This window comes from Akebia trifoliata, chromosome 16 (genome assembly GCF_017979445.1).
Source record: "Akebia trifoliata isolate Shusen 1 chromosome 16, ASM1797944v1, whole genome shotgun sequence".
Lineage (NCBI taxonomy): Eukaryota > Viridiplantae > Streptophyta > Magnoliopsida > Ranunculales > Lardizabalaceae > Akebia > Akebia trifoliata.
In genome coordinates this window covers 150,663-172,800 of record NC_141390.1, presented here as the reverse complement: position 1 = coordinate 172,800, position 22,138 = coordinate 150,663, and the positions used below count along the sequence as shown (strand labels likewise).

Genomic DNA, 22,138 nt, shown 5'->3' with positions numbered 1-22,138 from the left:
AAAAAATTTATCACTAAAAAATACAAGGCCCAAGCCCAACTAGGCTTTAAAACTTGCCGCACAATGTTGATTAAGCCCTAAGTTCTGAGTTGAACCAGTCCTACTTCAACCTAAGTTTGCTACAAATAATCATAAAATCATCAATATTTGCAGTCATGAACGTTTGCAGTGGTAATTATTTGTGTAGTTGGGAAACTCAATATAGAAAAAGGAGTGACTCCCTAGATGAGAAATTGCAAAACTAATAGGGTTTCAAGTTCTCCAGCAAAACCTTACCTCCACTTTAACCATCCAATTATGATTCTATGGGCTTCATCTTTCTCTGTCCACCCATTCTTGTGTAGTAGACCCAAGACAACTTTAATGATCAAACCATCAATTTTTATTGGAGATTAAGCTTCATTGGTGTCAGCATTAAGTTTATATACTACGTACTTGGTCTTGATTCTACTTATTATAAAGATCTCAGACTCCACACCACTTTCTATAATTATAGTTTTGTGTTGACTTATCTCTAGGCTTATCAACTAATAATATATCATCTACAAATAAATATTTTTTGAGTGAAAATAACATATCAAGGTGTGTATAGTCGATGATACATTATTATTGTTCTCATTTTCATCTGTCTTATTGTTATATTTGGTTAATGGGCTCCGAAAATGCCACGTTAATACATAGTTAAACCTGACTAATCTTGATTTTAACATTTTATATGGTTGTATATTATAATTTGATGATTTATGATTATATTTTCACATTTCTTTTATCATTTCTTATAGTTGTAACCAAAAAAAAAAAAACTCTAACATTTTTTATTTTTTATTTTTCATTTTATCATTTTCAGAAAAAAATTATATTAATTTCTATACTGATGGATATATTTTTATGAAATATTCTCATTTTTTCAGACACCTAAATCAAAATTTTATACCTTTCTTCACCTTAACATTTTAAACACTAATTCGAAACACAAGTCATTAGCTAGTATTTGGGACCTGTCAATCAAACGGTCAATCATTATCAATGGACCCTACCCAAGTGTCCTTAAAAATGCCACTCCATAGGTCTAGAATATAGCATTTGGTGCCCACCCCCCTACATGTTGGACTTTCGAGATTGATTGATTGATCATGAACCATCTAAAATCAGACATTTCTTTCCATTATAACTAGCAAAAAGATTTGTCACTCACCCTTTGACCAATCTACTTCAAAAGTGGCAGTTGAGAGGAGCTTGATGGGAAAAGTATCTTTTTTTTTTTTTGGGGTGTTTGTTTCTAGGAAAACATGGAGTAATGTGTGTAAGAACTTAACTGACTCTTTACCCAAACCCAACTACCATTTACATGAAACTCTCTTTTAAAGTATAAACAATTCTCTTTAAACCTTACCATTTAAACTTCGTTACAAACTCTCCTTTTACAAACATCATTTCTTTTTAAATGACATAATCCCCCCTTATTTATGCAATGGTTGAGTGTAAAGTATGAAATTAATAGATAATTATAGAATCCAATGATCTTGGACACAAAATTTTCAGTAATTGGATCATTAGAATGACATTAATTATTAGTATATTATAAACTTGAAAGTCATGTTGGGTTTTCTTAATCTTTCTTTCTTTAATTTTCTCATTATCTTGAACTATTTTCATAAATGTTTTACTCAAAAGTGTCAAAAGAAGGTTAGGAATTTTCCATGATTTTAGATTTTTTATTATTTACAAATGGCACAATCTTGACGGTGATGACATTTTTGTGTAAAATACCACTAGACACGGCCTATGTGAAGTTCTTAATCCTGATTTTATTTTGGTTGCTTTCCTGACTTGAATTGGGATTGATTACTTTTTGCCTCGTTAGTAGAGACCTATAATTATACTCTGACAATCTAATGAGTAGAAAATCTCACAGAGTAAGAGTTTAAAATAGATAAAATTGTGTATATTTACCTTCAAATAATTTGTTATTTATAAACTTAATATTTAATTGTATTCGAGGTTTTTCAGTCAATATTAAACTAACATATGCTAGCATGCGTTTGATTTAACACTTGTCGGCAACATCATACTGAATTCTACCCCATGCCTATTTGATGTGAGTATGTATCAGTATGTTAGTATGCATGTCATTCATAGGTTAACAACTCCATGTCCAAGTGATATTCAATTGTTAGTACACCAAATTGGGAAAGCCAACCACTCATGTCAACACACGAATGTGGGTCTATGAGTTGTCCAATTTTCTCGAGTCAAACTCATCGACACCCTTATGTTGAACTAATCTCAAGCTTCCGAAAGCGGGTTATCACCCATTGATGGTCTATAGGGCAATCTATCCTCACTAAGCTCGTCTCCCTCGGCCCCTTACCCATTCATTAAATAAAGTGGGTTCATCCTGTCTTAAGGTACAATGCAATATATTATGCGTACTCAGGCATAGGGATGTTTCAGATTTGGATAATGTAAAAATTTTCATACTCCCACTAATACCATAATTATCCTTTAAAAGAATGTGTACCTTATCTCATTGTAAATGAGAGGTATTTTGCATTCAACATCACATTTGAAAAATGATTTTGTTAAGGGAGAATTTGTAAGTAAGTGAATGGAGAAAAAGTAAGGTTTATTTAGGGGTGCAAATGTAACTAGTGCTTGGGTAAAAGATACTTTGAACCAATGGTTTTTATTAGAAAATTTGGTCGAACCAATGCTTGAATCCAGTTTTTAAAATATTGCTTTAAATAAAAAAGAATAAACACTGAAACATTAGAGAGGGTTTGGTGGGGGAGTTTTAAAGGAGTGAAGGGGATGGGACAAAAGGGATGTATTTAAAAAAAGAAAAAAAAGAAAAAAAAAAAAAAGAAAGAGAGGAAGATATGGGGACAAAAGGGATGTATTTAAAAAGGAGGGTATGTCATTGAAATGTTCTCTCTCTATCACTGCCAAACTTCAACAGGGAATAGAAGAAGGATAGTCAAGTTTGGAAACAGATGGATCCCTCTCCCACCCTTATTATTTTCTTACTATTACTATTCATTGTTGGTTGTTTGAAGAGAGAGAGAGAGAGAGAGAGTGAGTTGTCTGTGTTCTGAGTGTTCTCATGGTGTTGGCACTGTCTAATAAATGCAAACATTGAATGGTCCATAAGACAAAATTAACTTATTTGATTAGAGAGAGAGAGAGAGAGAGGGGGGTGGGCTCAGAGGGAGAGAGACACCCCGAAATAAATGCTACTTCTACTTTTTTTTTTTTTTCTACATTTGCTCCGGAAGGCGTGCTTCTGTCGGGATATCCTCTAACCCTAACTCATCTCCTTTCATTTCCTCTCTCCAAGCAATCAACATCAACCGTCCACAATCCCTCCCATCACCTAAGCCCTTTCTAACTACCTAATCCCTTTTTAACCTTTTAGAATTCATTATTATTATATTATATATATATATTAGTACATTTGAAAAAACAAGAAATCAACCTATTTTTAAGGTTTACGGTTTTAGTGGTCTAGGGTTTCTCTCAACTATTAGACAATTTTTTGTAATTTTGATTATATTAAATTTATGATTGATGGGTTTTAGTGATTCATGATAATTTAATTCATTTGAGTTTGCGTCACTTTTGATTTATAATAACAATGAATAAAATTTGAATCATTTAAAAGATGATGAGTTGCTAAGATCGATCACATCTCAAGAAGTAGAGGTTTTGAATTGATGTCTTTGCTTTTTGAAAAAAAAAAAAATCATCCTTTGAGCAAAACATTAAGGTGGTATTAGACTCACAATTACTAGTTTAATTCGGTGCAGTAGACCCATATAAACCGATTATTACGTTACTACTAAACGTAATCAGTTTGAGCAGTTAAAGCCAAACTCAAATTTTAACCCTAAGTCTAACCCTAGTTAAATAATGGTGGAATACATGTGAATGTGTGAGTGAGACAATATGCATGCATAACCCACATGTGACCCAAGTAAATAGTACATGACATGACATAAGAATGCATTTAAGGAAGGAGTCATGATTGCTCAAGTACGTCATCATTGTCATGCCATGCCATGTATTTGACTACGTTTGAAATGAAAACAATAACAATTGATTTTTTTTTTGTCTTTCTAATCTCTCTCTCTCTGAATGAATATATGTGTTTTGTTAAAAAAAAAAAAGCAAATATTTTGGTTATGGCATTAAATGCCTTTCCATGACATAATAATAATAATGATAAAACCTGGCAACTGGCAACTGCAACGCAACGGCCATTCATTTCATGCTTCTCTGTTGGGGGAGTTGGAATTTGAGGTCAAGTCTTTACGTCCCATCTCATCTCCTCTCATCTCCTCTCATCTATCGTTAAAGTTTATTTGTCTTCTTTGTTTGTCTTTCGCTCTTGTTTTAGAAATACTCTTATCTCCACAATCACCATCGGATTCAACTAAATCAGATAAAGTAATAATGCCACAGATATTGCGCGCGTGAGCAGATCAGACTAAGAGAGACAGAACTACAAAAAGAGACCAACACGTCTACATTTAAATTTGGATATTAACTTTCACAAAATTATATGTTGTTACTTGTACAAGGCCACTAAGGATAGAATCATACACTTGTGGTTAGGAGTTTGTGATCGAAATTGGATTCAATAAGAGAGAGGACATGAGGTTTGATTTTGAAAAATTGTATAAATATAGAAATCCAGCTATTTATTTATTTATTTTTCGTGTTGAAAGAATATTTTTCTTATGTTATAATTTTAAAACTCCTCCTAGACCTAGTTATCTCAACCCAAGTGATAATCTTAAACTTGTAGACAATCAAACAAGATGGTCAATGTGGTATCTCGTAATAACATTTTTAGATTTATCATAATTATGAAAATGCAATCATGCAAGCAAACAAATATATAAGAAGAATGCTGATGCCCAAGACTTGAACGAAATGCAATCTCCATATTCACATTTCTTTTATAAAGTCTTAAAAAAATTATTCATATTTTGTCTTTTAATATAAAAAGTAGGGGTATTGTTGTTATTGGTCAATGTATTTTTCTATATAACTATTGATATTTATCTAAAATACCATTAAATAATGACAAAGAAACTCTTTATTATTAGACAACAGAATGAAAGTTACTTGTGAAAGAAACATAATTTGTTGTGAAAGTTGCTAACAAGCTATTGAGTTCTTGGGGTTTTACAAATGAAAAGATTATTCCAACAAAAATCAATCATTGAGTCGTCTCCATATGGGTTCAATACCCATTTTGTGAACATAAGGGTTTTGGGATGGGGTGTCTTATCTGACCATTCAATTTCATGTTACACGATACGGAACATGGACCTTAACAAATACATGATTAAAAGTGTTTTTTGAGCAAGAGAAACTAGATAATCAATAGAAATAAATCCATATCGTTGATGATCCAATGATGGTTGATTCTTATTTCTCTTTCTCTAAACTTTTAATTGCCATCTTTATTGATTGAAAAGTTTAGTATCTCACCATAAAACAGACCTCTCATCAGATGATGTGGGAAAGAATTATAATCCTAATTTTTGTGTAAATTCAAATGATAACAATCTCTTTCTAGATCTTAGTTTTTTTTTGTTTTTTGTTTTCTTCTTCCTTTTGATTTTAAGACAACTCATTACCATAGTGAATTAATGAAGATTATAATTAAAAAGAAGGTGGTGAGCTAGCATTAATATAGTACCAATGTGGTAAAGCTAGAAGTAACTATGAAACTAAGGAGATCGATCTAGAAAAAAAAAATGCATGCATTTGATACCTTAACGAATCAAGTGGCTTACCAACATTTTAAGGTCCTTCATGGGCATTTGATTGAATCGTCCACGTACGTGACCTTATTTTTTTAAACAGTGTAAAAGAGTATTTAGAAAATTAAATGGGTAATTAAGAAGAAAAAGCAACTTGTTCACACCAGCAAAATATGAGGTACATAACATAACATAACTAGAGATAATAAACAAAATCTGTAAAAATGAAAGAAAAAAGACCCTATTTCTTTAATGGATTTGACCAAAAACAACCTCTCTTTCTCTTTCTCTCTCTCTCCCTAGACAAACTTCTCTCCTTCAAACCTGCAACTGAACCAGCAACTGTATAGTTAGTATAATTACCTGTATTGAGTGTGGAAAAAGAAATTAACAGAAGAAGATATAAGGAGTTCTCCTCCTACTTACTAGGATACTACATAGTGTTTTTGACTTTGAAGTTTGAAATTCTCAGTTTTTGGTCTCTTGGTCATCATGATGCATGATGGGTACTGTTCTGGTCAACTTAACTAGGCTGTTTTATATATATATATATTTGTTTTTTGTTTTTTTGATTTCGGTTTAATTGGATTATCAAGTAGTTTGGAAACTAGAATAACTTTCACTCTCTATAACCACAAAAAAAATCCTTGGTTGGAATCTATCAAATTCAACTATTGTAGGTTCCAATTTGATACCCTACTATTCATTTCTCATTGCCATTGTAGTTGACAACTTTAATAATTAATCTGGAGACAAACCTAACTCTATTATCTAAAAAACCCTATTTCTTCTCAAAGAAGCACAACAATAATAGAGACTTCCTATCATAAAAACATCAAATAATATTCAAAAGCAACGTTTTGAAATATTTACGAAAACGTGACCAAATTTTGACGAATTTACTATTCCGGCTCACTGTTCATTTTAATTGGTAACGATATGGGAGGTTTTAAGTGACAAACTCGCAGGTTTCAAGTGACTATCTTACAGATTTCACTACTTTTAGCGAGATTGTCACTTTGGGGGAAAAAACCCAACGAGTTTGTAACTTTAAACCTGCGTCTCGTCACTTGAAAATTTTCACAAGTTCACATTTTGGTAATTAAAATGAACAGTTAGCCGGAATAGTAAATTCAGCTCATGAAATGGTAATAATTTGTTATGCTTCATATTACGTTAAAAAAAAAAAAAAAATCTAAAACATGGTAACAACTGAAATAAAATTGAAAACCCATTATTATAACAACTAAAAATTTAAATTTTCTAAAATCATTATAAAATTTCACCCATACCCGAGTGAGTTACCATCTCAAATAGTATTGAAGTTTTAAGGAAAATAGAAGAATCACCTTCAATAGGTTTGGGTAAATATATGATCCATGCAGCTGAGTAATCTTAAGATGGTCCGATACGATCGTCACCTCCCGCAGTTCGAGGCTGATGGAACTGACCTAATGGTCCAATATTTGTGGATACATTCATGGCGGCGACAAGGCTTGCATCATAAGCACCATTGGCGTCGAACCCCCTAAGAGACTGGTGTTGATCTCTTGAGAAAAATTGATGGTGATGGTGGTGGGGATGGTCGTGACCAGTTAAGAGACCGATACCCATTTGTGGATGATTGTGGGTGTTGGAAGCAGCAGCAGCGGCAGCCGCAGCAGCAGCGATGAGTCCATGACCGGTAATACCGACATTCTGATACTTAGAAAGCTCTGATTTAGCACAACTAAGATCCATTTGGAGTTGTCGAAGTTGGTGTTGGAGAAGTGAAATTACGCCAACGCAACCGTAAACGGGGTCACGGAATCGCATATCGGCCTCATATGCTAATGAATTAACGGCGTCTTCGCGTTGGTGGGGATGAAGTTCATTGAGGAGTTTAGTCACATTGCTTGCACCGAAGACCTTGTGAACGTTAGCGAATTTTTGTGGTTGGTCTGGTGGGAAATATGGAGCGAATACGCACTCCGGTTGACACTTTCGGCGAAGAAACTTACATGCAGCACAAGGGGAATTGGTTGAAGAAGATGATGATGTTGATGATGATGATGCCATTAGCAGTGGCAATATTGTAATTTCTTCTTTTTCTGCAAAATCTGAAAAAGATGACAAATATAAAGGGGAACTCAGTGGGATTTTGGGAAGCAAAGTAGTGTTGTTTTTTTTTTTTTTTTGTTTCTTTTGCAAGAAAGCTGAGCAAAAGCTGTGAAATTTTATTTTGGTATTCAGTAACTCTCTAATTTGAGTTTTGCAATAAAATAAAGTACATGAATTGGGGGTAATTTTGTTTTTAAAGAAAAAAAATCTAACTTTCTTTTTATGATTTTAACATTTAAAAGAAAGAAATTAATCAAAATGAAGATAAAAAAAATTAGTACAAAATAAAGACTTATTATAACTTCGAAAAAAAAAATGTTTAATTGAGAGAGAGACAGAGAGAGTTACTGGAGGTTTCTGTATGTCGATGGTCGACAATACTAGTACTGGTGGGTGGTTGTTCAGGATATGAAAGAATGGCAATATTGTAATTTAATAGAGAAAATGATGGGAATGGGAGCTAAATTGAACTTTGAGAAGAAATATATATATATATATATATATATTTATGATTATGTTAGGTTAGGTCTCCTACAGCTAGCTATAGATTAGAGGAGAAGAAAAGATCAGATGGATATGTAGATAGAAAGAAATCCAAATTGAAAATTACTTACCTTTTCTGGATCTGAAATTGAAGATTTGGTATAAATTTCTTTCCTCTTCAGCTTCTGTAATCTGCAATCAAATAATAATAAGATCTTAAATTCCAAAACATATCTAACTATAGGTAGAGATTTAAATTATCACCATCTGAAAATCCTAATCTCTAAGATTTGACTCTATCTTTCTCTCAAGAGAGAGAGAGAGAGAGAGAGAGATTTAGGGTTTCGAGGAGGTATGTATGTGGAGCTAGTTTTTAAATCGGATCGCGTGAAGTGTAGCCTTTTTTTCTTACTTTTGATTCATTCCAGGAGTTGATCTTGCTTGAATTTCATAAAGGATTTCTTTTGTTTATTAATTTTTATGGAAAGATGAGAGACTTTTGAAGGAATAATTTTTTAAAATAAACTAAACAAAGAAAAGAAGAGAGAGAGAGAGAGAGAGACGTTTACAAAAATTTACAAACAAACGACGTATTTGTTAAGTTTCCTGTCTTTCTTTGTTTATTTCTGTAGCACATGATATTAGGTTTTTATTTCTTTTCCTCGATTTCTTCATTAGTTGAAGAAAAATGTACTTTTTTAGGTTTAAAATAAAAATAAAGAGTCTCACCTTTCTTTCTTTGTAATCTAATCTAACTGTGTTGGTATGCGATCTTCAACATATTTGCTTTGCTTTGGATCAGATATGATATCTTCTTCCTTCTTCAAATTTACTCACCAAAAATTTCTCCTTTTCCCACGTATTAGCCGCAAAACACAAAGCAGCAGAAGAGAGAGAGAGAGAGAGAGAGAATATGTAGAAACCCTGCAATGGACAAACATACAAAGATGATGATGTAGTGAGAGAGAGAGAGAGAGGAAGGACGCCGAGATTTAAGAAACGCAAGTGAGCAAGATATAGAGAGAGTATCATTTATATAGGAGAGAGAAAGAGAGAGAGAGAGAGTGTGTGTGTGTGTGTGGTGGGCGGGCCGGGGGAAATCCCCCCTGGGCCTGAGCCTAAGGATTCGCGGAAAGTAAGTGAGTGTGCTTGGTCGGTCGCTTCTCATATTGAGTTAGTAGATTCATTATAAAGCTTTAGATAGCATAGCATGTTTGTTGTCTCTTGTCTCTTGTGATAACTTTACATGACCAAAACCTCTTCTCCCATCCCTCCCCCCTTCCCCTAAGCTGCCAAATCTTTGTCTCTCTAAATTTAAGAAAATTGGCCCACCTTTTACTATACCCCCGTACTCAATTGGGCCCACTCACCCGACCCAAAAAAAAGGTTTGGTGCCTTCATCTTCACTCACAAATTAAGTTAGGATTGGGTTCTAGACTTCCAACCCATTTAATTTCGCCTAAGCTAAGGCCTAATAATTCCTTGTTTTACCTGACCAACCTCATCATTATATTATATGTGTATATATTCAAAGGTAGATTTATAGTGGGGGCAATGACCCCCACAAGAAATTTTAAAATCTATAAGAATATTTGAGTTATTGCGAGAAATAACAAAAGCGGATAAAAAAATTTGTCACTATTGCCCTCACCAAAAAAAATTTAGTCTTAGTCCCCCACTCCCTCAAAAAAAAAAATAAATAAATAAAATAATCCACTTTTAATTGCAAGGGAAAAAATCCTAGCTCCACCCCTAATATAGTATATATAGTTATATGTATTCCTTTATGACAAAAATAATAATTAAAGTGTGGAGGGAGAACTCCATGAGTTCAGAAACATCTCAAGCTGAAATACATACCAAGTACATAAAGAGTGGCACTTAATAACAAATTGCTTTCAGCATTTGTAGACACCCCAATTTAAACGGATTCAACTTGAAAAGGGCTAAAAAAGACATATTTTTGTCAAAACCTAAAGGTCAAAATATTCAAAATTCGACGTTTTATTCAAAATAAAGGCCTTAGGGCTTCCAAATAGTCCTATGGACCCCATTACAAGGCTTACCTAATTTTTAAAATCCACCATCATTTCTAATATAATCTCAAGTCCAAGTTCTCACCAAATTCAATCTCGACCCAACCCAATCCTATACATATCAAATCCAACCCAACCCCTAGACCAATTGGACCTAAACCAATCCTAAATGCAACCCAAGCTAAATCATTACCCAATCCTAAGCCCAAACCCCTACTCTAGTCCAAACTCATACTTATGTCCATGATTATAACCAATCAAGATTCATACAACTCTTGATCATCAAGGTAGACACATGACACCCTCACAACCAACCTCCCAAAAGAAATTATTCTCATCACTCCATCATTATTCCCACATGTCACCACTCAATTCCATCACATTCTCCTTAAAACACTCTGTAAGTCATCTATGTACCCACCACACCCCTTTTCCTTAATCAATTCACCTCCATATCTTTTTGCCATGTGTCATCATATCCTTCACCCGTTCAAAATCAAAATACATATCTCCCTTACATAACAATTCTTTCAACTAACACTTAACCCTTATGGGTCAAGTAATCCATTTCATTTAGCAAGGTTACCATTTTTTAACCTTAAATTCCCTACACTTCATTCACAAATCTCAAGTCATTTACTATCATTTTTTATTTTCACCTCATTTTACTCCTAAAAAGTTCTTAAAAAATCTAAAAAAACCCACTCCTCTCTCACAAATCGACCAAGATTTGAACCATATCTCAAGTCTCACTATTCTCACCTCACATGCTCTCAAGCCCTCTCAAAAGTCTAAAAACTGTCATCAATCTCACTCAACTTTCTCTATCTTCTCTTCACTAAATATCTAACAAAATACATCATTAAGAACAATTCCACCAAGAACTCAAGAAGAAGAAAAGAAGAAAAAGTACAAGCTTTAAGGTGGGGTGTAGTAGGACCATGTAATTCACCTCATCTATTTCATATTCATCTCCTTCTCCTATCTCTCCTCCTCATTTTTTTTTGGGTTTTGAAAATCTATTTCCATTAAAAAAATAAGCTTTTGTAGGCCTAGAATCATTAGGGTCCCTCTCATAATGAGGTGACCCCCATGATTTAGACTCAAAATAAAACCCCTATAAGTTTGAGGGTATAAATTTTCCTCCTATACTTTTCATCTCTCTTCTTTATTTTTATTTTTATATCAACTCTAAGATACAATGGTATCTTCACTTACACCCAGTAGATTGAGCTTCGGTTCGATCAATCGAAAGGGTAGGGGTTGAAAATCATTTTTAAAAATTCTTGCACTATTGCACTCACCACAAAACCATTTTCGAGACTAAGATATTAGACACATTTCTTATAAAAACGGGCCCTTAACTGACAAGCTTACATTTTCAAAAATGTTTCAAAAGTATGAATCATAGTAGAGCTCATTTCTTAATAAGGAAGCCCTCATTGGTTTAAGCCGAAATTGAAGTCTCTCGCACTTAAGGGCACAAAATTGAGTTTTATCGATTTTTTTAATTTATTTATGAAAAATGACTAATTCATAGGTTACTACTTAAGATGGAGAAAATATGGTGCTTAGTACCTTTTCAATTTTCTAAATGGACCTCATTACCTAGAATTTCAAAATTATTTTTCGGGTGTCCATTCACACCTTTTTCTAAAAAAGAAGGATGACGACTCCAAATTCAAGTAGAGATTGGGTTTTCAAGGAAAAATATCAAGTCTACAGTTTGACAACTCCATTGGGGAAACCATAGGCCCTGTCCTTCTTCGATGCTATTATTTTTTTTTTAAATTTATCTTTTTGGTTATGTTGTCATTAGTTTGTCTTTTTACTGTCTACTAATATTTTTATATTTTTGTTCATTTTAGTCATGTTGATGGGATGAATGATTGTAATATTTATTTAGTTTTATGTTTATTATTTTGTTATACTTAAATTATGGACACTTGCACTTGCACGTGCACATACGTTTCATATTTTAAAACATAATTACCCTCCATGTTTTCTTTTTAAATGGTTCAAAGAAACATAATCACCCTTCATTTTGTTATATTTAAATTGTTGTTAAATGGGTTTACCCAGGAAACTATAAGAAGGGTTCAAAATCGAAGTTCTACATATTTTATCATCTAAGAGACATGTAGAGAGCCCAACCCAAGCCATCAAACAAAGACTCGAGCCATTAATGGATTGACAAGATTTGAATATATGAAAAACCTAATCCTAGAGAAACAAAAGTCGATCTATGCATTAAACATCCATATGTTAGATATTTTTAAGATAAAAATATACATATTTTCTAAAAATTCAAGTCGAGAAGGTGCACCTTCCCTATTTTTTGTGATTGTGTGTTCAATAAACTTGATATCAACTTTAACCAGGTCCACAATTCAAGAATCAACCCGAGCTGAGTCCATAATTCAAGAATCGATTCGAATTGGATCCATTATCTATGATCAACCTGAATCGGGTCCACTATCTATATTAGATCTGAATTGGGTTCACAATCCATATTCGACCAGAACCGGGTCCACAATCAAAATTTCACTAAAATCGATTTACATCCATCATGTTGATCCTAATTGGGTCCATTATTCATTGATTTAAATTGAAACCATTACTCATAATGGACTCTACTATGGTCAATCATCATTTGATCGACCCCAATCGGGTCAATCATCATAAAGATATCTTGATGCAAGTTAGACATCAGTCTAATAGTTTGAACAACTACAATAGTTTAAACTATGCATTACTTTTTAACAAGAGCTTAAATTGCATATCGCTCCTCAATAAGAGTCTAAACTATATTTTGCTCATTTGCAAGAGTCTAAACTGCATCTCGCTCCTCAGTAAGAACCTAAATTGTATGTTATTCATTAACATGAGCTTAAACTGGATATGCTCATCAATAAGAGTTTAAACTACGTGTTGCTCATTAATAAGAGCCTAAATTACGTAATGCTCCTTAACAAGAGTTTAAATTGTCACTTTCCTTTAATGTAATCTACGTATATTAAGAAATTTGTGAAGTCCAAATTATCTAAAACTTTGTCATTCACCAATCTTTCTATTTTATCTCTAGAGATGTGCCCCAGACATTTATACCACAAGATGGTGAAATTTTCATTTATTAAATCACATTTCAAACCATTATTCTTAGTATATTTGGTTTGTTTTCCTTTAATGCAATCCACGCATATTGGAAAATTTATATAGTCTAAATAATTCAAAACCTTGTCTTTCACCAATCTCTTTATCCTAGTTTTGAAAATGTGCCCTAGACATTTATGTCACAAGATATAAGAATTTTCATTTATCAAGTCACGTTTCAAACCATTATTCGAATGAGTTCGTGAAACCAAAAAGAAAATTAAAATATAAAATTTGTGGGTTTTAATATCCCAAACAAAATCAAAATTTGAAATATATGGGTTTGAATAACCCAAAGTGAAATTTGAAATTTATGGGTATAGTATTAAAGATAAAATAGGAAATTTATGGGTATAGTATGCAAAACGAAATCTAAAATTTGTGGGTCGAGTGCCTAAAACAAAATATGAAATTTATGGGTTTAATGCCCAAAAACGAATTCTAAATTTTAAAGGTATAGTACCTAAAACGAAATTTGAAATTTACGAGTTTAATGCTCAAAACAAAATCTAAATTTTATGGGTATAATACCTAAAACAGTATATGAAATTTATGGGTTTAATGCCCAAAAAAATCTAAAATTTATAGGTTTAATACCTAAAACGAAATCTAAATTTTATAATCAAAACGACATCTGAATTTTATGGGAATAGTACCTAAAATGAAATCTAAATTTTATGAGTATGGTACGCAATGCGAAATTTGAAATTTATGAGTTTAATAATCATAAAATTTCAACAAGATTTTAAAAGGAATTTTGCCAATATGGCAACAATCATGCATGAATAAACTTTAATCCAAAATATAAAGATTCAACAACCTATGCTCTAATACCACATGTGAGATTTATAACATTCTAAATCTTTATTCATATAACAATAAATCTATAATTTACCAAGATAAAAAATCATTCATTTATCTCAAGAAACCTATTCATGTTCCTAAAGATCAAAAGTTTAGGGTACTTACCTTGTGCCCTAAGTTAAATCGATGATTCAAGATATAGTCGGAGATGTGTCTTTCGTAATCCATGTGCTAATGACCCGATGCATGCAAATTCCCAAGTCGTGAACCTTGATCCACATGTTCTTTAATTTTCTAGAGTCACCTTCTCATTATTTTCGATGTTGAATTGGTTAGGGTTCTAGTGGTTGATGGAGATCACAACAATTCAAGACCCAATCTTTTTTCATGTTTTATGCGTATAGCGTATGCCCTTATTCTATTATTGGGTGTCCATCCACTTAAATAGATGAAAATTAAGGGCTTAGAGATCATCTTTTAGTAGAATTTCTATCCATCAAGATTTCTCACTAAAACCTAAAGAGTGTTTCTAATTCTAATTTAATTGAAATTTATTCTTATTTATTGATGTCTCTACAATATAAAATACTTATGCAAGTTAAAAACCTAAAAACGTGTATGTCAATTGGGCTACACGGTTATTGGGTTCTAACACATTATCCTTAAATCTTTTTTAAACTTTATTATTTAACAAATTACTTGTTTAGCTATCAATGGTAAAAGATGCGAAGTTTTGATGATAGTAACCATAAGGTAAGTTTTGATAGTATAACATGTGTAGATGCAGAAAAAAAACTTATTCTACCTCGAGATTCGAAATTTCTAATGATGCTTCCTTGCTCCTCCAAAATCTCTTGTGTATGCATGTTCCACAGAGCCTCTGATGTCCAATTTGATTGACTTATCGATAAGAACGTCTATAATTGGCATGTTGTCAGTAACAAATCTTCGCCTATTGAATGGATTCCTAAAATATAGGACCTGGATCTCCCTCTCATGAGTGATGAGAGAGGCCAATCTCATGAATGACCTGGAGTCTTCTTGGCAGCAACCGGAGACTGACTCCAACGAGTCCAAACAAGAAATTGAGCTAGTCAGATCTAAACTCTTGTTGTAAAACCCCAGAGTTTCCTATGAAAAATGTAGAGAAATTTTATACATTTGGTTTTAATAAATGTGCCCTTTTATAGACAATGGGACAAAGATCTCCCTTTTTAGACATTTCTGATGATCCTTAAATATTTTTTATTTACACATAATTATCATAAGCATTATTAATAATCCAAACATTTTTTTTTATTTTAAGCTTATTATGCGACAATTCTTTTAATTGTAGGAAAATCTCAACAATAGAGCTTAATTTTGGAGACTATGAGCATAATGAAGCCTAATTTAGGAGTGTAAGTAATTGTTGGAGAGATCTCAAGATTTATCTATAGATTATAGGTTTCCTAGAGAAAGATAGAGGCCCATTTTTAAAAACTTCTTTAAATAGGCTAATAGAGGCCATTTAGTACTTTTTCACTATCTAATTGGAGATGGGCCACCCAAACCTACTTAAAAACCTTTTTTATATATTGAACCCACTCTCTTTCAAAAGCCACAAAGAATTCTTATATCTTTCTTGAGTACATTACTTTTATCAATGAAAAGAAAATGCATCTACACTATTGATCTTGAAGTTCTTATATGCTAAGATCTCACCACCTTGGAACATTCAAAATGAAGTAGAAAAAACAAATTAAAAGTAGTAAGACATGGAACCAATCCTTGCATTATGCATGCATGCAGATCCAAACCAACCACATTATTTCTCTCTTCTTTGGATTCCATGCATTTTCTTATTGGTTCTTTGATCCTTCTGTCATACACACATTCACCAAGAACCAATGCCTCTCATATTGAGCTTTTTTCTACCATCTCTTTAATACCCTTTCACCTACTTGTATCAAAATTATGATTTTTTTTTTTTTGACTTTGACTACTTCAAGACTACACCCTTTTCACATCACCATTGCTTCCCACTTATCCATAGGCCACATCACCATCCACCTTATCATTTCATTTTCCTTATTTAAATCATATCCTCTACCATTTTGCATCTTTGGTCTTTGTCTCATTTTATTTGAAATTAAAAGCTTTGGAGATCTCTCTCATTCTTTTTATTTATTATTATTATTATTAATTTTTTATGTCTTGCCTTATCTTTACCATGATAAGCTAAGACCCTTGCTAGGGCTAGAGAGGATGCCCATTCCTTCTTTTCTTTTGTCACTTAGAGAGTATTTCCATGTATTTTGGGGCTTATTGTTGGGATTTGTCTTCCGTCGCTTTTATGTCTTATTTTGTATCTTTCATGGTGTATGCAATGTATACTCCATTATTAGAGCATTTTTATGATAAATGAAGTAAAGAGGCATTATTCATTTTTTGTGAGTTTTCTTGTGTTGTTTTCTGATTTCTCATGTCAAACATGAGTAATGCTTAGGACACACTTGTATCACCCACATATTTAGTGCTTAAAGTATAAGAATATCTTGGTGAGGGAATATCTTATCTTTATAAGAATTATTTGATCATTTTCATTGTTATATCTTAAGTAGGAGAACAACTCATAGTTGTCTTTCCCTTTTCATTGGATTGCACTTACTACGAAGCAAAAGAGAAGGGATATGTTACTTTTGATGCCTTAGATTTTCTCTTCTTGATCTTACATCAATTTTGTCCTCCATTGGTGGTACAAACAACATTGCACACTAGTTAGTCATTTGAAACTATTTTTCATTTTTTTCTTTGAATTACAAACAACACTTCTTTTTCATCTTCTTTGTCTTTTATTTGTATTAATCCTAACCTTATCCACAATCCCAATCCTTGTGATCAACTTAGGGACTTCCTAGTTTTAGAATTTGTCTACAACCATGCCTAATTACACTCCACTTTGTTACTTTACACCTTGATGTCTAAGGATCTTTAGTTGCATACATTTTACACATATAAGGAATACATTCTTATATCTTCTTAACCATTTCGAGTGTGTATGTTAAGGACGTAATAATTTTTAATTCAATCATTATCTTAATTAAGCAATTCTAGTTTAATTAGGATCTTATCTCTTTTTAGAATTTTTTTTCCTTTTGTTATATTTTTAACAATAGAAAATTTTAACGCCACATACCTAACAAATAAGGATTTGGGGTAATCTGTGATGGCTCACCATTTGAAAAAATCTCCCCCGACCTTACACCTTGTGGTGTCGTATATAACTAATTGTCGAGCTACGAGAATGGTCAAAGCCATACTCAATCGAAAAGGATGTTATCCAAACGCATTTCAAGTAGTTGTAGAAAAACTTGGCCTGTTGTGACCCTATTGCTTTTCCAGCGATACTAACATATTTAAGTAATTGTCGCTTTGTCAGACCATAATGAAAACGCAATTTTTTTTTTCTTCGAAGCGGATATGATATTGAAATCTTTTTTTCAACACGATATTGGTTTCTAAGATCACTTCAAGCTCTGATCTGACCTTCCCATAGCTCAAAGCTCAATAGACTTACATTAGATCAATTTTTCATGCATCCCTATGAAACATGTGTCACCATCTTGGGGTATACTATAAGTATTAACCTTGGTGCTTTGTTGTTGATCTAAATAATATATAAGTACGATGTATAATTGATTCATAAATTATGTTTGTATAAAAGTTAGAAACTCATCTTTAGTAGCTTTGGTTAGAATTTTAGATATGGTTGAATATATGATGCGAATAATTGAAAATAAAAAAGTGATATTCCATAAGTAAGAATGCCATGAGCTCATTTTTTCAAGGATATAGTTGTTAATGACAGTTTATAGAATTTAGATTCTTATTTTTTTACTTCTCCTTTGATCTGATTGCATGAATAAGAGAAATACAAAAATACATTAAAAGTATATATTTATGAGAACTGCCTTACATTTTATTCGATAAGAAAGATTTGAGACGTGACTGAATGGCTCATATATATTAGGGGAGGGGAGGGAGGGAGGGAATCAACCACCATGTTGGCCTTAAAATAACCACGAGGGGTTGGCTCAATGGCAATTTTGAATCAATAAACGGTGAGTCTGTAGGTTGTTTGTTTGATACCCAATATAAGCCGTTGCTCCTCAAGGCCACCCACGAGGGCGTACCCTTACATACCTGGTGTGTGTGATGTGCGGGTGTTGCACATGCCCGGGGGAGAGACCCATATGCTTGGTTTAAAGCCCTAGTTGACCCAATCCAGTCAGACATAAGTTCAGATGCCCTTGCTAACACCCCCCCCCCCCCCCCCCCCCTTAAAAAAAAAAAAAACTCCTCAAGCCTCCATGTCCATGGTTTATATAGGTTTAAAAACTTCAATTTTTTAGGGTCAAAAGCTTCGAAAATAAATAGTCAATGAAGTTTGAAAAAAAAAATGCATTGATCAATGATGAAAAATATCATTCTTTGTACTTATGCCCGTGAATGGTCTATACAGATAGGTGGTTCTTTGGTCTATGAAATCCAATTTCTCTCTCTCTCTCTCTTTATATATATATATATATATATATATATATATGGGTCCTGTTCAATGGCTAACTTTTTGGCAAAACATTTTTCAAAACATGAGTTAGAAGTTTTGGAATGGGCTGATTTTTGGTGAGGATGATTTCTACGGTGAGGAGATCACCATCACCAAAAATCAGCCCATTTCAAAACTTCTAACCCCATAAAAAATGGATTACAAAAAATGGACGGTCCACAATTTTTCAACTTGTAAACTGGGGCTAGAAGTTTTGGAATGGGCTGATTTTTGGTGAGGATGATCTTTACACCGTAGAGATCATCCTCACCAAAAATCAGCCCATTCCAAAACCTCTAACCCATGTTTTGAAAAATGTTTTGCCAAAATGTTTGTTGCTGAACGGGACCCATTATATATATATATATATATATTATATATATATATATTATTGATGTATGTAGCTCAAGGAGTGGAGAGAGAAGAGTTTTGTGTTTCGAGCGGAGCAAGAAATGTATAACATACCAAATAACGGTATCTACTAAAAATATATGTTTGCTAGGGACAAATTTGTAGGTTAGGGGTGTGGGGGCAACACCCCCGCGGTATGATACATGGGTATTATTGGAATTTTTTAATACCTATTGTACGATTAGGGTTTATTATAAATTCTTATGATGTAACATTAATTTGACATATAGTGAAAATTCAACTTCTCGTTTTGGTGGATGTAGGGACATCGCTGAACCATGTTAAATCTGTGTGTGTTTTTTATTTCTTTCATATTTTTCTCTTTTACATTATTCATCATAATACACACACACACACACACACATATATATATATATATATATATATTATATATATATATATATATATGTATGTTGTGATACAAAATCCTAGATCTACCTCAAGGTACCAATCTATATATATATATATATGTTGTGATACAAAATCCTAGATCTACCTCAAGGTACCAAAGATTGGTTGATTTTCCTTTAAATTTGCTGCTCCTTGTAAGTTGTTCCCAAAAGCTCCTACACCATAGACCCTCTAATGACCAAACAATAATAAAACAATCCTATGGGGTTTTGGGGTTAGAGAGTGCATACATTTTATTATGTTCGATGCCCCAATTAAAGAGAATATGAAGGATCCTGGTTTGATTTGGTTTCCTGATTTGTTCTTATCCATATTAGTAAGTTTTCTTAATTAGAAGAATATCCATCCTTGGATCTTCCTTTTATGATATTATCTCATTCTCCTGTGTGGCATAGAAAGGAATCTACGATGTATTTCGTGTACTTGATTTTTTGAGATTTGGCCTAATCCACTATCTTGATGTAGTTTTGAGTTTTCAAGGTATAGCTATCATTAGAGATCCTGACTTCAAACTCTCCAAGTATGTCTCCCTAGGACACTTCCTCAGATTGTTTGTATTGTATTACCCGAATCTTGATCTCTAGATGGCACGTGGCATCCTCTTAAGACTTCGGGATTTTCATCTCCATACTTACAAAAATCTTGACCATTCCATTAGTCTTTGTTCTGTTCTTGGTTTGAAATGGGATTGATTGCTCCCTCCTTCATTGCTTGAGATTGCAATTGTCGATATGTAGAAAATAGGGCAAAATAAGTGCTTAGGATGAAAAATTATTTCTATTTTCTTTCAAATGAACTCTTATTTCTAGAATTTAAAATATCCATAGACATATGAGAAATTATATGGTTGATAACATACTCGATCTTAGAGGCTAACACTTGTTCGTTAGTATACATACGTGTCACCATGTTGAAATTGACAAAGTATCCCGAGAATCTAAAAATGATTGACCACGTCAATCACATTCTTTCGTAAGTGGGGATAACTTCCAATTTTATAGATAGGTTCCATTAGCTAATCTTAAGATTTGGGGAAATAATAACCCAAAATTCCCGTAATGAAAGTGATGATGTAGTTAGGATGATAGTTAAGGAAAGATGTTAACCTATAAATTAGAGGAAAAGTCAAGGAGAAAAGAACTTTTGGAAGGAGAACTATTTTTTAATTATTAATCTCTGCAACTAACCAAAATTTTGTTTTAAGTTGAGCATCGAAGAGTGTTTGGTAGATACCAAACTGATGATCCAATTTGACAGAAGAGAAGGATTCACCATTAAAGCTTCAGCTTGAATTATTAGAGGTAAGCTCAGATTTTAGCCCTACAAGCACAAAAAATTATCAAATCTAGTAACTTGAGAACACCAATCAAGATGACTGTATAAGAACATGAAAGCATCTTACAAGGTTAGTGGGCCCAATTAAATATTCCCATGTGTGCCCTTGGCATTGAAAAGAGGAGTAGTGATTAAATTTCATCTACTATTTAATGTGGAGATGGCAACCAGTTATGTAATTAATGTGGGCCCACACATTGACCTACGGAGCATTGGATACTTGAAAGTTGTGATTTGTCACAAATGTTTTGATTTTGATATACAATGCAAACTCATCTATACCTATAACCGTAATCAAGCCAGGGCATTTTGTTTTAAATTTGACTCACCTCCCTCAATAATAAGGTATATTGCACATGTCTCCACAACTTATAAAAAGATTAAGGTAATTCTTTGAGGCTTGTAAGTGTTCAAATCCTTTTACATATACAATACAAACTCATGAATATTTGCTCACTTCTTGCTACATTGCGTACCCACCAAACATCAAAATGATCGATTCGTGATTTATCAAAAGTTTGTTAATCATAACTATTAACTCACCAATGTGATTGTAATAAAGTAAGCTGTCCATAATGATAAAAATCACCTATTAGATTATTTTTTGTTCATAAGTCTACTATCTCCATGAGAACGAACCATGCTAACAAATGCACGAACAAGTACCAAACAAATCAGTTCATGATATAGTTTGTACTGGATTCGTAGAATACTATGAATCATGTACTAACCAATTTGTGAATCCTATAGTAGGGGGTAAGGTCTTGAGATTCTTCAACCCTTCCTCTACAATCTCCCAACTGATGCTTCAGCTGGAGGGTGTCATACGAAAACACTCTGATGATTAAGAGTATTAAAAATTGCATACATTTGTCTTGGTATGACCCCCAATTTTTCTTGATAACTTCATTTCGAAACTCAACTTCCTAACTACATGAGATTTGAAGTTATCTCTTGTCATATAGAGAAGAATCATTTTTAGTGTATCTTTAAGGTGTACAATGTCTTACTTTGATTTTTGAATGCAGATATGTGGTTACGCT

At 33.0% G+C, this 22,138-nt stretch overlaps 1 protein-coding gene across 2 annotated transcripts; it reads right to left on the bottom strand.

Annotated features, from left to right (window-relative positions):
* Positions 1–5,889: 5,889 nt before the first annotated feature.
* Positions 5,890–9,451, bottom strand: AS2 (Lateral organ boundaries (LOB) domain family protein). Of its 2 annotated transcripts, none has more exons than XM_086429138.1 (4): positions 9,087–9,451; positions 8,489–8,549; positions 7,124–7,873; positions 5,890–6,104 (listed from the first exon to the last, which is right to left on the bottom strand). In XM_086429138.1, the coding sequence occupies exon 3, from the start codon at positions 7,830–7,832 to the stop codon at positions 7,170–7,172; it is 663 nt and encodes a 220-aa protein (XP_086285264.1). In that variant the 5' UTR covers positions 7,833–7,873; positions 8,489–8,549; positions 9,087–9,451; the 3' UTR covers positions 5,890–6,104; positions 7,124–7,169. The 2 variants fall into 2 exon arrangements, with proteins under 2 accessions (XP_086285264.1, XP_086285265.1); XM_086429139.1 differs by lacking the exon at positions 9,087–9,451 and adding an exon at positions 8,770–8,855.
* Between the last annotated feature and the right edge of the window lie 12,687 nt (positions 9,452–22,138).